The following is a 12,712-nucleotide window of genomic DNA, read 5'->3' on the forward strand; positions in this document are numbered from 1 at the left end:
TGCCTGCCTGATTTTCATAATTTGTCTTTTTGGTGCTGATTTTTAGACAATATTTGTATATACTATGTGTCGAATATGAAGTAGAATAAACTCAGGTTTTAACCTAGGTAGCTGATGCTACTGACAATCCAACTCGCAACACCTTTTAGTAACAACAAGAATAAAAGAAACAAACCTCAATTTCTCCTCCCCCATACAAAACCTGGCAAAAACCACAGGCACTATGAAGTTTGTGGTTTCCACAGGAAAGCATAAGTGTCTTTGGTGAGACTGAGCTACCAGCTAGCACTAACAAACAGCATTTGACCTTTCAGTAACATCAAAAGGAGAACTCTACTAATACGTGGTATTTCCTCTGCAATAAGATTACATCCTGCCTTTGCAGCAAAAGACACTCAGACAAACTTATTTTTCTCCTTTAACTTACAGTTCTAGCTGGCAAGAAGAAATATAATTAAGACTATGCAACTTAATTTTGTGTTCAGCTTTCAAGAAGCTTTTTTTCAGCTACTTGAAAAAAAAAAGCTGATATTTCCCTTGTGGAACACTGCTCATATTAGTGATCAAGCCAGGGCACTTGCTTCAGTGTCAAATGTGTGTCTCCCCTGACTGCACTTCAGTCAGTTGAGCCTAATTCCTACTGATTTGGAAATGGTTATCAAGTCCTTTATGTGCAGCTCCATCTCAAGGAAGCAAAGAGAAGTTACTCATCAACTCTTTCTGGTGAGAAAGATGATGCCCAGCTTTCATTCTCATACCACAGGAAACATTCATTATTGTTTTTGGGGGGTGGGGTATGATTTTGAGAGTGGTAAAGCTTTTAAACTGGATATTAATAATGCTCATAACAGAGTGAAGTAGATGGCTCTTTTATAAATTATTGCTCTGTATTAAAAAAAAAAAAAAATTGAACCCAGATAAGCTTTAAAAATAAACCATCTGCCTTAAACCAGAGTTCTTTTGATGCTTGCCTGTGAACAACCAGGCACCAATATGAGACAGGAAACTCTGAGAAAGGAAGGAGAGGTGTGAAATGTCTGGGAGTCATTAAGCAGCGCAGCAGAAATGTAGTTACCAGTTGCCAGGAATAGTAAATCCTGCTTACACAAGACTCTCTTTTTCTTTTTTTTTTTCCCTGATTCAGCTGGGTCTCAAGGATTTTGGTTCTGTGAATCTGCATTCCTGCAGCAGCAGCAAAATGGGATGTTCCCAGGGTACCATCTTCCACTCCACTTCGGCCTAATTGCTGCACAGCACTGTCCAGCACAGGAAGATGCCACTTCTATTCCTTTTTGTCCCTGTAGGGCATCCACAACACTACTCCATCCCCAGGTTGTCTGTCTGACCCCAAACATTGCATCCAGGACTTCCACCCTGGAACATCAAGAAATTAATTTTAGCCGCACCTTGATGTGAAGGCATACTTGGGATTTAGGGGCAAATAACAAAAACAAACAAAAAACCAACCAAACAAAACCCCCACAAAACACCCCAAACCCAAAAAATTAGAGTGCCAGAGAAGGTGTGGTTTGTTTTTTTTTTTCACAAAGGCCCCTAAAAGCACAATTAAAAGAATTCCACTGGGTTAGTAACCAGCGTGGAGAAAATCTGTCAGGTTTTGCTGCAGTGTGTGTCCCATGTAATGGAACCAGCAAGGGAGGAGTGGTCCAGCTGCCCAGACCTCTGCTGCTGCCTCACATTCCCAGACTGGGCTCATAAAGGATGCACACGCCTGTGTCAGCATGGAAACACAAACTGGGCGGTTCTGTGCTGGGGGAAGGCGGTTTTTCACCGACTGGGAGAAAGTGGCAGTACAGAAAATAGGTGATGTGTGCAAGGTTTAGTGTGTGTGACTGGCCACACAACCATAGGTTGGCTCTAGTGTGTGGAACAGCAAGGAACCCTTTTCCATCTAGCTGTGTTATCTGCTCAGGACTTTTTTCCATGGATTGTGAGCCACCTCTTTTGGATGTATTACATCTGTAATCAGGATGACAGAAGCTCTGTAGTGATTTGCAACTTGGGTATAAAGAGGAAAGTGCGGTTCAGTCTCAGACTGCAGGAGGATGATAGTTTTTTAACGCAGTAAAATACACTGTGTTACAGTGCCCTTTGCTAACTTACCAAATGAGAGCCAGAGCCAGGAACAGGATTTGATCAGTAAGATGCAAGACCAGCAATCAGGAAAGTTCACAGGGTTTCAAAGTATTTGCACCTCTCTTGAAGCCAAGCAGCATCTCATCTTCACCTAACACCCATCTCAGGTGAAAGCCTTCCTTCATGACCATTAGAAGTTTAGACTAGATTTCATCTGGAATCAAGGGATTGTTAAAAATATTAAGGACCGTAACTACATAAGAAGTAGTGTAACACTTCCCTTTCCCTTCTTCCAATGTTGCTAATTTTAACTACTCAGTCAGAAATATTCTGTATCAAAATACTGCCTGAATCTGTACTAACTTGTATTTTTGCCAAAACTCTGCAAATGGTTTTGAAAAACAAAATAGAAAAGGAGCTACATTTAGGGGGAATTAGGGCAAAAACATCTGCATCAGCCAGAAAGAAATAAACTGAAATTTCACACAAAATTGAGAGCTAAAGAGGTTATGAAGGTGGTGAGAATATGAGTTAGCAAATTCCATATTCACAGTGGTACTATCGAGTTACACCTGGCAGATGGAAAGAAAACTTTGCTTTTGGACAGCCATGTCCAAAACCAAGGTAAGAGTAAGACTAAACAACGCCTAAAAAATGTTTCCTTGATGCAAATCTTGAAAATTCCAGACTTGGACAAAAGGCCCAATTATGAACAGTCCTACAATACAACTGTCCTTGCCAGGCAAAAAGCTTGTGAGACTTTAATTCCAGGTGTTTAAAACCCAGCAGTCTCTTGAGGAATTGCAAAGCACAGCTTCAATCAATTGGCTCAGCGCTGCTGTCAGCAGAACCTGAGACTTGGTAACTTGGGCCTGAGGAGTGTTTGTGATCTCTGACAGGCTCCTCAGACTACCTAGCACAGCAACCCAAGGAAAGTCTTCTGTGTTTTAACAGCAAGATATTTAAAAATTAGGCCTCTGCATCATCAATAGTTACATGTACCTGCCCACTGCAGGAGGTGTGGAGTAGATGATTTTTAAGGTCACTTCTAACCCAGGCCAGCCTATGATTCTGTGATACAGAAACACACAGCTGCACCTGGCAGAACTCATTCTGTGCTTGACAATTCTTTACCTACCAGTTCAGCACAGAGGTACAGCTGGATCTGCTGAGCTCGTTACTTTTATAACTTACTGCTCACACATATCTCAAATTACAAGACCAGAAAATTCCAAGTAAGCATGAGAAGTTTTTTTCCTGTGAGTGTGGTATGGGCTGACAACAGCAGCACACACTTGGGTATGTATTCACCAACCTCAACTGCACTGGGATTCTGTGATTCCCTATTTCATGTTCTATTGAAAATTTATGGGATAATTTAAAAACAAGACTTTAGATGGCTTTTGCAGTAAGTAAATATATTGTCTCAAAGAGCACCTGCAAAAATGCCATCTTTGAATTCTCATCTTTATATTTAATGTTTTAAAATTGATACACCTCAGCTCTTACCTGACAAGTATGACAAGTCATACTCTTGTCACAGAGTTCTACCTTTGCAACATTAGCTGTAGATGAAGACACCTGGGGGACACACATCGTGCACCCACATCATATGGCACTCACTTCTCTTCTCCATGTAATCCTAATTTAACAACTGGCTTCAATGGGACCTGACAACAGATACAGACCTTGTAATCTATCAAGACATGGCTGAATAAACGTGAAAGCACAGAAGTGCTTTTTAAAATAAAGCTCTAAGTTCTCCCTTTGAATTTGAAGTACAATGTCTTCCAAGGTATTCTTAGGTGAAAATGTGTGAAGAGCAAGCAAATGAAAACCAAATGTACACAGATTTAAAAAATCTTACCTTATGAACAGAGTATAAATCTTATCATGCTAAAATTATGTACCTAACATTACACCCTCATATGCCAACTTGTACTCAGAGCAAGCTCTCTAGAGATCAGTTTACAGCCATGAAAGTAAGATGGCAGCGCTTATTCTGAAAGGCTTTGATTTATCTGAAGTACAAGAAAGCATGTGGAGCAAACCTGGCAAATACTTAAGATCCCCAAACCCAAGTGCTACAGCAAATAAGCCTTGCTGTCTCGTGCCAGTACAATGGCAATGGCACGTGCTCCTCTGGCGCTACACCAGCAAATTAAAGCATCTGAAAACAGGGCCCAGGTGCAGCTGTCCAAGCACAAGCAGGGGGTTAATGTGCATGCCAGAGCAGCCCATCCAAGGTGACACTCAGCTTTCACTAATGGTCTTTTTTTAAAATTTTTTTCTTTTTTTTTTTTTTTTTTCTCCAGAAGGCACTGAGGAGTTTTGCTGGTCTGCAAAAGGACTGGTCAATTTTCCCCCATCCTTCTCTCAATCTGAATACACTGTGAACATCTTGTGCCTAGTGAACCATGTAGAGTGTAAAGGCTATTTCAAACACTGACTTCTCTGCAGTGAGTAGCATTTCGCTTAAAAATGCTTGAATGAGACTATAATTTTTTTTTATTTACAGACAGGCAATATTTTAACCCAGTATTTTTTAAACTGAAGGCTGATGCAACTTGTCATACACCAAATATCCAGTTTGTGTTTCTGTAATTTAGTCAAGGACAACTTGGGCTGTTCCCATCTGTTTTCATATACTGACAAAAAGAAATTCCACAGCAGCACTGAGAAAAATTATGGGAATTGTGGCTTATATAATATATTTAACGCTTTCTCAACTTGCCACTAAAATAATAACATCTAAACAAAATACTGAGATACAATGTAATATGTTTCTTTATTTTTTTTAAATCCAATTTGAAAAGGTCCCTTTTTAAACAAAACAAGAACAAAAAAATCAATACAATTCAGAGGGCTTATCTCATTTACCATATTCTTCCCCACTCTTCACTTATAACACAAGCAGCAACTTATAATATTAGTGCTCATATAGTGCACTTATATGAATTTTGATTTGTGTATTAAGCATTAAATACAATGTATTTTCCGTGAGCATAGCCCAAAGAGTACACAACGTTACATTTTCAAAGCCTATGTTAAAAAAAAAAAAAAAAAGACAATAAATGTATATCCAAGACAGTCAAACTCAAAATTTTTTGACTTGGCAAATTCTATAACGAGTAACAGCAATTTTAAACTGCATACAAAGCAGAACAGTGCCAACATGCCCCCAGTCTGTGAGCTATGGTAAAACATCAAGCACACATACAAAGGAGAGAAGCCAAAGAAACCCACCACAGAGCTAACCTGAGGCACACCCAACTGCGACCAAACAAAGGCAGCCCACTTCCCCACTCTGTAATGCAAAGAGCCCAACAACAACAAAAAGCACTTCTATGCTACAGAAAGTGAAACAGCAACTCCTTCCAAATTTGTCTCCTCACTTTTAAACAACTTGCTCGAAAAATTTAAAGATGAACATCTAACTATACCAAACAAATGTACAAACTATAAAGTCAGAGAAGCTCCAGAAGATTGCCACTTTCAACCTTGCATAGTGAGAGCTGGCATTGATATTGCTACCACAGCTTCAGCAGAAGATACGGGAAAGAAAAACCTTTATCTCTAAGTGATGCACATATGTAACATTTTCTTCACAAAATTCAGTTAAACATTGTTTTAATAAAAGGGAAAACAGCTCTAAAAAGGGAAAGATAGTGTTCACAAGCTTAGAAAAAAAATACAAAACCAGAACATTCCATAATAAAAAAATTAAAACAATAAACATTCCATCATGACAGCACCTATTTTATCACTAAATAAGCCCCATACATGCAACAAACTACAACTATTGTATAAGGCCGTCAAATTAAAGGTTTACTTTTCATATAAACAAAGTGTAAAAATAGCAACAAGTTGCGATCTTCAAATTTAATGCTATGTGAGGATTCTGTCCCCCCAGTTTCATTTGGTAGCAATTTCAATATGCATTTGATATAAATGTCATTCATCTAGGAACCGTGGTACAAATACATTGTGCCTAGGACAGTATTGTCGTATCTCTGTTCGACCTTGACAGAATTGGAATGCTCAACAACACTACTGAGTTCAGGGATGCTTTCAGCAGTATCCCCAAAACCATGATAGTGTCCATAGTGCAAAGTGTCTCCAGGGTCTTCCACCCATGAGGGCCGGTTGGAAACACAGCTACTCGGGCTTCCGTTCAGGTGGAGAGATCCACACATATCGGTGGAATTACTCATGGCTTTTTCCGGCTCCTCGGTGCCGTTAGTGGCATGAATTCGATGCCTACTGGGAGAAGTTACTCCAGGAATTGCTCCGTTAGGTGTTAATGCTAAGCACTCCTCACGCCTGGCATCCATCCCACTGAGCTGTTGTGCGGCGGTGAAATCCAAATGTCCATTGATGGCACATCCATTTGTCAGTGCATTCAATATGGAGCTACTGCTATTCATATCTGCATTAAGAAATACACCTGTCACCAACAATTAAGAATAAATCGAAATACATCAAAACGCCTCCACTATACTTAACTTACTTAAAAATGTTTCCATACACAGCTTTGAAAATAAATCTATCCTTCCTTTATAACAATGTAGGTAGTTCCAAGTAATGAGATCTGACCAGTAGGTTCGTGGCATGGATTCTTATGTTGAAAATGCAAGTATCTATCCACATTTGCTTGGAAAATATGCCTATATTAATCTTTGCAAAGACAATGTGAACGTTTCAATTTCTTTTTTTTTTTTTTTTTTTCTTTTTTTCATTTAACTGTATGAATTAAGTGCAACAGACAACATTCTGGGCAGTTTTGAAGGGTGGAATAAAAGTGATCTTTCCACCTTAACTGTAATGCCCTCTTGGGATGGAAGATTACATATATACAAAAAATGAGTATCTGTGAGAGGGTGAAGGGTGTTTTTTTTTAATTTTTCAGTTGTAATTTAACAGTGGCTTTCTTTTTCTTTTTAGTTATAACTCTCACAACACAGAACACACTGAAGTAAGTCAAATAAAGAAATGTTACATTGGGGGGCTAATATAAAAAGTTTCCATGTTCCTTTATTCAGAAAGTATTCCAATGTACCTAGCAGCTTGCTAGATAACATACTGGGCAGGTTTCTATTTAATGCTATGTTTATAATAGCATGTGTACAACCCACATGCAAAATGCCATACAATAGCAACAGCAGAATGCACAGAAGACTAAAGAATAGTAGTAGGAAACAAAATTCTAAAAATGTGCATGCAAAAATTACTCACAACTGTTCCGAAGCAATTTCCCCTTTGAAGCTAGTAATTAGTACAGTAGGTTTTGTTTCCATGAACAGATTTCATCAGCCTGTCTGAAATGCATGTTTTTGCAGTGGTACTCAAAAGTACTAGCACAAAAAATGCATGATATATTCTGCCTTTAAAATATAATTTATGTCTATATTGGTAAAGATGAGCAAGGCAAACATAGCAACTACAGAGCTATGTGGTGACATTTAAAGATTTTACATTCTGTGATTATCCTTGGATGCATGCACATGTGTTTATGTCTCCATGAATGCATAAACCCATGTGCAAAACAGGATTGCATTTACTGCATGTATGCAAATTAATTCAGTTAATTTAGTCTGTTGGCAACTTCCCACATTTGTAAAACACTGGGTTCCCATTTAAGTGACAGATAATGAGTACCACTGTCTGACAAGGAAGAATCTGGAGTTTTGGTTCTCTCTCAGTTGTTTGCATGGCTGTTATTTGAAGTATGAATTACAACACTGATACTTTACAGACACCATGTAAGTTACACAAGAAATGTGTCCAATTTGCAACTCCCTGGATGTACTAACTGGAGTTTCCTGTTTAGTCTCGACATCAGTTAAAATAACCACATCAGCCAAACTCACTAACCATGAATTCTCATTAGAAGTGGAAAAAACCCCCACAAACCCATCAAGACATCAAAGTTAGTACTTCAGTGATGAAAACGCACAGAAGGAGTTTCATATAGTGTTTATTAACTGAAAAGTGCAAAATTTTAACTGTTTCAGAAGAAACCATTATAGGCTGGTTTTGCCAAATCAAATTTAATAAATCTGGCACTTCTATTAGTTAATATGCAAAAGTAGGTAATGAATAGTTCTAGTGATAATTATAGAATGTTATTATCGGTTAAAAATGAGCACCTATAGTAATACAGTAATAGAGTATATTTATGAAAGAAACTAATGTTTACATAAATAAGAACACTTAGTAATTATCACTGGAAAATATAGTCTACTTTTAAAGTATTGACTATATATATATATATATATTTATTCCTAATATATTAAAATATCTATTATTTATCATTCCCTTTGTTGAATTGGATCTGTGGTACAACGCACAAACATATTTTTGGCAGAAAAAACTGATAAATAGGAAATTAATTTCTGAATGCAATAATGCACTATTGTAGTTAACTCCATGTCTTAACCTACAAAGTGCAAAAAAGGCTGACCCAAGGCAGTTTTAATCAAACTCTAAACACATCCTGTTACCACAAGCATCTTGATTAAGCAGCCCTTAAAAGAATCTAGAGCATTAATACTGACCAGTCCTAGTAACATTTTGATTGTTTCATGATGATTGGTACAAAAACAAAATCTGTTTTCCCAGGTCGACTAGTTCCAAATAGTAGATTAAACCTGTGATGTCTGGTCTTCTATTTACATAAGAAACCCCACAGCAGGATCCTGCACTTATGCCATTGTGTCTGAGCAAGTTCTGAACACAGGGTGTATGTCTAGACTATTCTCTATAATATTTATTGTACTATTTTGAATATAGTTTTGTCACAACATGTTATTTTCAAAGCTAGGATATGTTTCCCTATCAAGTCTAATTACTATATACTCAATCAAAATTAAACAAGTAATTTAACTTATTTCTGAATTTCCTTTAACTCAAAATTTTAGCAACTAGAAGCAAGGCACAACGTAATACAAGCCTCAGGTTAAAAGTGAAACAGCCATCGTGGACTTCTGTTTACCTGAAATATTAAGAAATTACTAATAAACCTTCTCTTTCACCATTACAATACATTGCATGAAACAGCTAATTTTTGATACCTACTAAACCCCCAATATAATGGGTGTTACAGCAATACAATAGTTTTCAAGACTCCAGACAACAATGTGCAAAAATAAAGGACTAAGTTTTATACTTAAATTAAAAATAAAAAGCATATTGATTCTTGCAACGACAAGGAGTTTGCATTGCAGAAACAGTGTATATTTCAATTTCTTTTGGTCCAACAGAAGTACTCTCCTGTTGTTTGGTGTCTTCAACCATTTGAATGTTGTTGTAGCTAACAGCAAACTGTCCACTCCCACCTGATACAACAGCAAACTCTCTATCAACGTGCATATTGTCAGCATCGTCCTCAGCTCCTCCATTCATCATTGGTATTAAGCCATCAAAGCTGTAAGCTGACAAAAAAAAGTCATGTTTAGTCATTAGTGCCCACTTGAAAACTCAGCCAACAAAAAGATGAGAACTTTTGATTATTAAAGCAAAACAGAATTACCAGGGTACCTATTAGACTTTGCACTTACATATTAAAGTTACTAGTCTGATGTACAAAAAGTTGGAGAGAAATTTAAGCTACTTCTATCTAGGCTTTACAGGAGATGTGCCCAAAACGTATTTGTCTATTGTCAGTTTAGACTGCTCCCTTTTTCATTCCCAAGGGCCAGGTCCCAGTAATCCACCCATATCCACACCAACTGCTCCAGGGATCTCTTCAAGAGCTGAATAAGCAGAACTGTCTTCTGACAGAAGCTGCCAAGTGGTTAGACTGCTGGGGGGAATGCTTTAATAAGCAAGAGGAGCTTGACTTCACTACTACTTCTTGTACCAAAGTACCAGATCACTGCTCCACTACTATTCCAGCAGGCCCTGCCCTGCTCAAACACTGACATTAACACACTTTTCTACACTCACTCCACACACTCTTAATATTATGTTATAAATGCCTGTTTTGGCAGATTTCAGTTCAGCTTCCATTACCTTGGGCACAACCAAAATTTTCATAAACCACTCGTTTTTAAAGGAGCTTATGCCCTGAAATGTTCCAGGGCCAAGCAGACCACTGAGGGCTTAAATGACATCATGGCCCTTGGATCAGAAGGCTTCAAATTACTCTAAATCAGGATGGAACTTTTTAAAATCATCTTGAGTAATATCTAGGTGCAGTTTCATGTTGGCCAATTCCAGGGTCCAGTTTCAGGAATGGCCTCCATCATACCTCACACAGAACACCTAAAGCATGTGCTGAGACTCGTGACACCAAGACACTGGTTGTAAGCAGCACACCCATCACAGAGCACAAGGCAACCTGCTGAGGGCTGGACTACAGGGGCCAGGATGATGACTGACATGAACACAGCTGTGTGACCAGTTGGCCCAGTGTGCATCATCAGCATCTTTGAACCTGTGCACCATCCTCTGCTGACCTTCCCATGAAGCAGGATGAAATTCCTAGAACTGATTCCAGAAAAATGGACATAAAATCCAGTTTTATGTTTCTAAGTAAAAATTAGAAATTATTTGGCATATATTCTGAAAGTGGTCACCAATTTACTTATGTTAATTACCCTTGAGTAATTAGTTTCTATCACAGTGTTATCATGTATCAGCATTACCTAATTTTGACATTTAAGGCTTTAATACTATGTACCTGCTAGCAGATACACCTGTGTGCATATACACAATTACAAGTAAACCCCATCCACTGCCCAGTTTAGTTATTCCAGGGCAAAGCACACCTTAAGCATTTATCTTCTCTCAACTCCACTGCTCACAGGTTCTTTTAAGGGACATACGCTGTCTCAGCAAGTAGTTTCAAAGCAGTGATTGTTCAAATTTGTGGTATGGCCATCAAAACATGACTTTTCCCTGAAAATACAGGCTGGCTTCACTCTCTGAACATCTGGAATCTGCTGTGCAAATAGTCTTTAAAGGACAACAGACCAGTGTGATTTTAGTAAGGATTTAAAATTAACACAAAATTGGGCTTGTTCTGTAAAAAAGCCAGCTAAGCACAAAGATGTACTGATAACTCATTGCTCAGCTCTGTTGTTTACCAAAATGCCTCAGGAACACTGACTCATTCCCAGTGCAAGAGACTTTTTACATCGATGCAATAGTTATTACTGATGCTTGATGTCTTTGAGGGCAAACATGTCAGATTAGAAACTGCAGCTCCCACAGCTGCAATGCATCTCTTAGTTACTCCAAAAACCTTCAAGCAAAAGCACCAAAGCTTTTCCATTTGTTTGTGAAGGTCTTAAAAATTCATATTGTTCATAGTTTAAAAAATTACTCGGATTGCCTTTCCAACATTTCTGTAATTGCTCAGGAGCACCTGTTCACTTCAAGCACTGTGTTTATTTGCTCAATCTAACTTAGATACTGGACCAACTCTGTACAGTGAAAGGTAATGCAGATACAATGCCATTCCCCCACATTGTGGGGAAATGCTGCCTATTGACTAGTCTGGGGCATATTCTGAAAGAGACAGCTGCTTAGGAACACTCAGATAGAGCAGCTCTTCAAAATGCAAGGTAAGTTGACTTCAAGCAGAGCCTGTTGGTAGCAGATCAATGAACTGAAAACATCTTTCTGCAGTTGTTATAGACACTTGTGTACTGAGCAAGTTTTCCTATTCTATTTAGCTACTTAGGAAATATTTATTTCTGAAGTCTTTTATTTAACTGCACAGCAACTCCTCTCCATAATGAAATTTATCATTTAGACCAGCTATGTGAAGCAACATATTCTGTTTATGATTGGCCATGAAGTATCCAGTTAAAGTCTCTGATCCTGGTATGTATAGGTGGTGTTTGGACAGCAAGTACTGAACAAATTGTAGTGTTGATATTGATGTGATTTATGTTGCCTATGTCATATTTAGAAACATGATTTAGGTCTCCATTCCACCCTTGCTATCTGGAATTAAGCAATGTTTAAGCCCTTTCTCTTTGGCTCACTGAAAGTCACTTACATTAGAACATGAACTTAAACTGAATAAAGCGTTTTCAATGAAGAATGAAGCCCTTTTCCTGACACTAAAGAAAAACATCCTTTAGCATCACAAGGAAAAAGGAGGTTTAAGTGCAGAATTACTCCCTTGTTTTCAGTAAGAATTTAGTGGGATGACCAATAGAATGGAAGAGGCAATTGTCCTCAATCATGTTACTCAAAGTGTTTCTAAAAATAGATTTCTACACAGAGCTACCAAAAAATATCTTTAGGTTGTACTATTCTATCATTGCTGTCAAAGCAGCAGTACCCTCAACATACAAGGCTGGATAGGAAACCTTAAGATTCATTCTGGTCTTACACCCCTGTGTAAGATAGCAGTTTCCCCTGGAAACTTAGGAAACTTGTTAATTTACAGACATAACCCCTCTTGATTTGCGAAAGCCTTCAGCATTCAATTTCTTCCATCCACCTTAAGCAGCAGTTTTTGAACTGTGAATTAATCCCTGAATGGAAAATTACCCTGAGAACATCCAGCCATCTCTGTGAATCAATGGGATGTCACTTGGTCCTCCTGAAGCTGAAGAAACTGAGGATGGAGTAGAAGCTAATTTAGCTCCTACTCCTC

The 12,712-nt window shown here is 38.2% G+C and overlaps 1 protein-coding gene across 3 annotated transcripts in view; it reads right to left on the bottom strand.

Annotated features, from left to right (window-relative positions):
• Positions 1-4,866: 4,866 nt before the first annotated feature.
• Positions 4,867-12,712, bottom strand: part of ANKRD10 (ankyrin repeat domain 10) — a 37,412-nt gene continuing 29,566 nt past the window's right edge. For all 3 annotated transcript variants that reach the window (XM_086880191.1, XM_023918289.2, XM_023918290.2), the window contains exons 5-6: positions 9,435-9,530; positions 4,867-6,526 (exon numbers count right to left, since the gene is read on the bottom strand). In XM_086880191.1, the coding sequence (XP_086736317.1) occupies positions 6,060-6,526; positions 9,435-9,530 (563 nt within the window). In that variant the 3' untranslated portion in view covers positions 4,867-6,059. The remainder of the gene's footprint in view (positions 6,527-9,434; positions 9,531-12,712) is intronic.

The sequence above is a fragment of the Cyanistes caeruleus genome, chromosome 3, assembly GCF_971803275.1.
Source record: "Cyanistes caeruleus chromosome 3, bCyaCae1.hap1.1, whole genome shotgun sequence".
NCBI lineage: Eukaryota > Metazoa > Chordata > Aves > Passeriformes > Paridae > Cyanistes > Cyanistes caeruleus.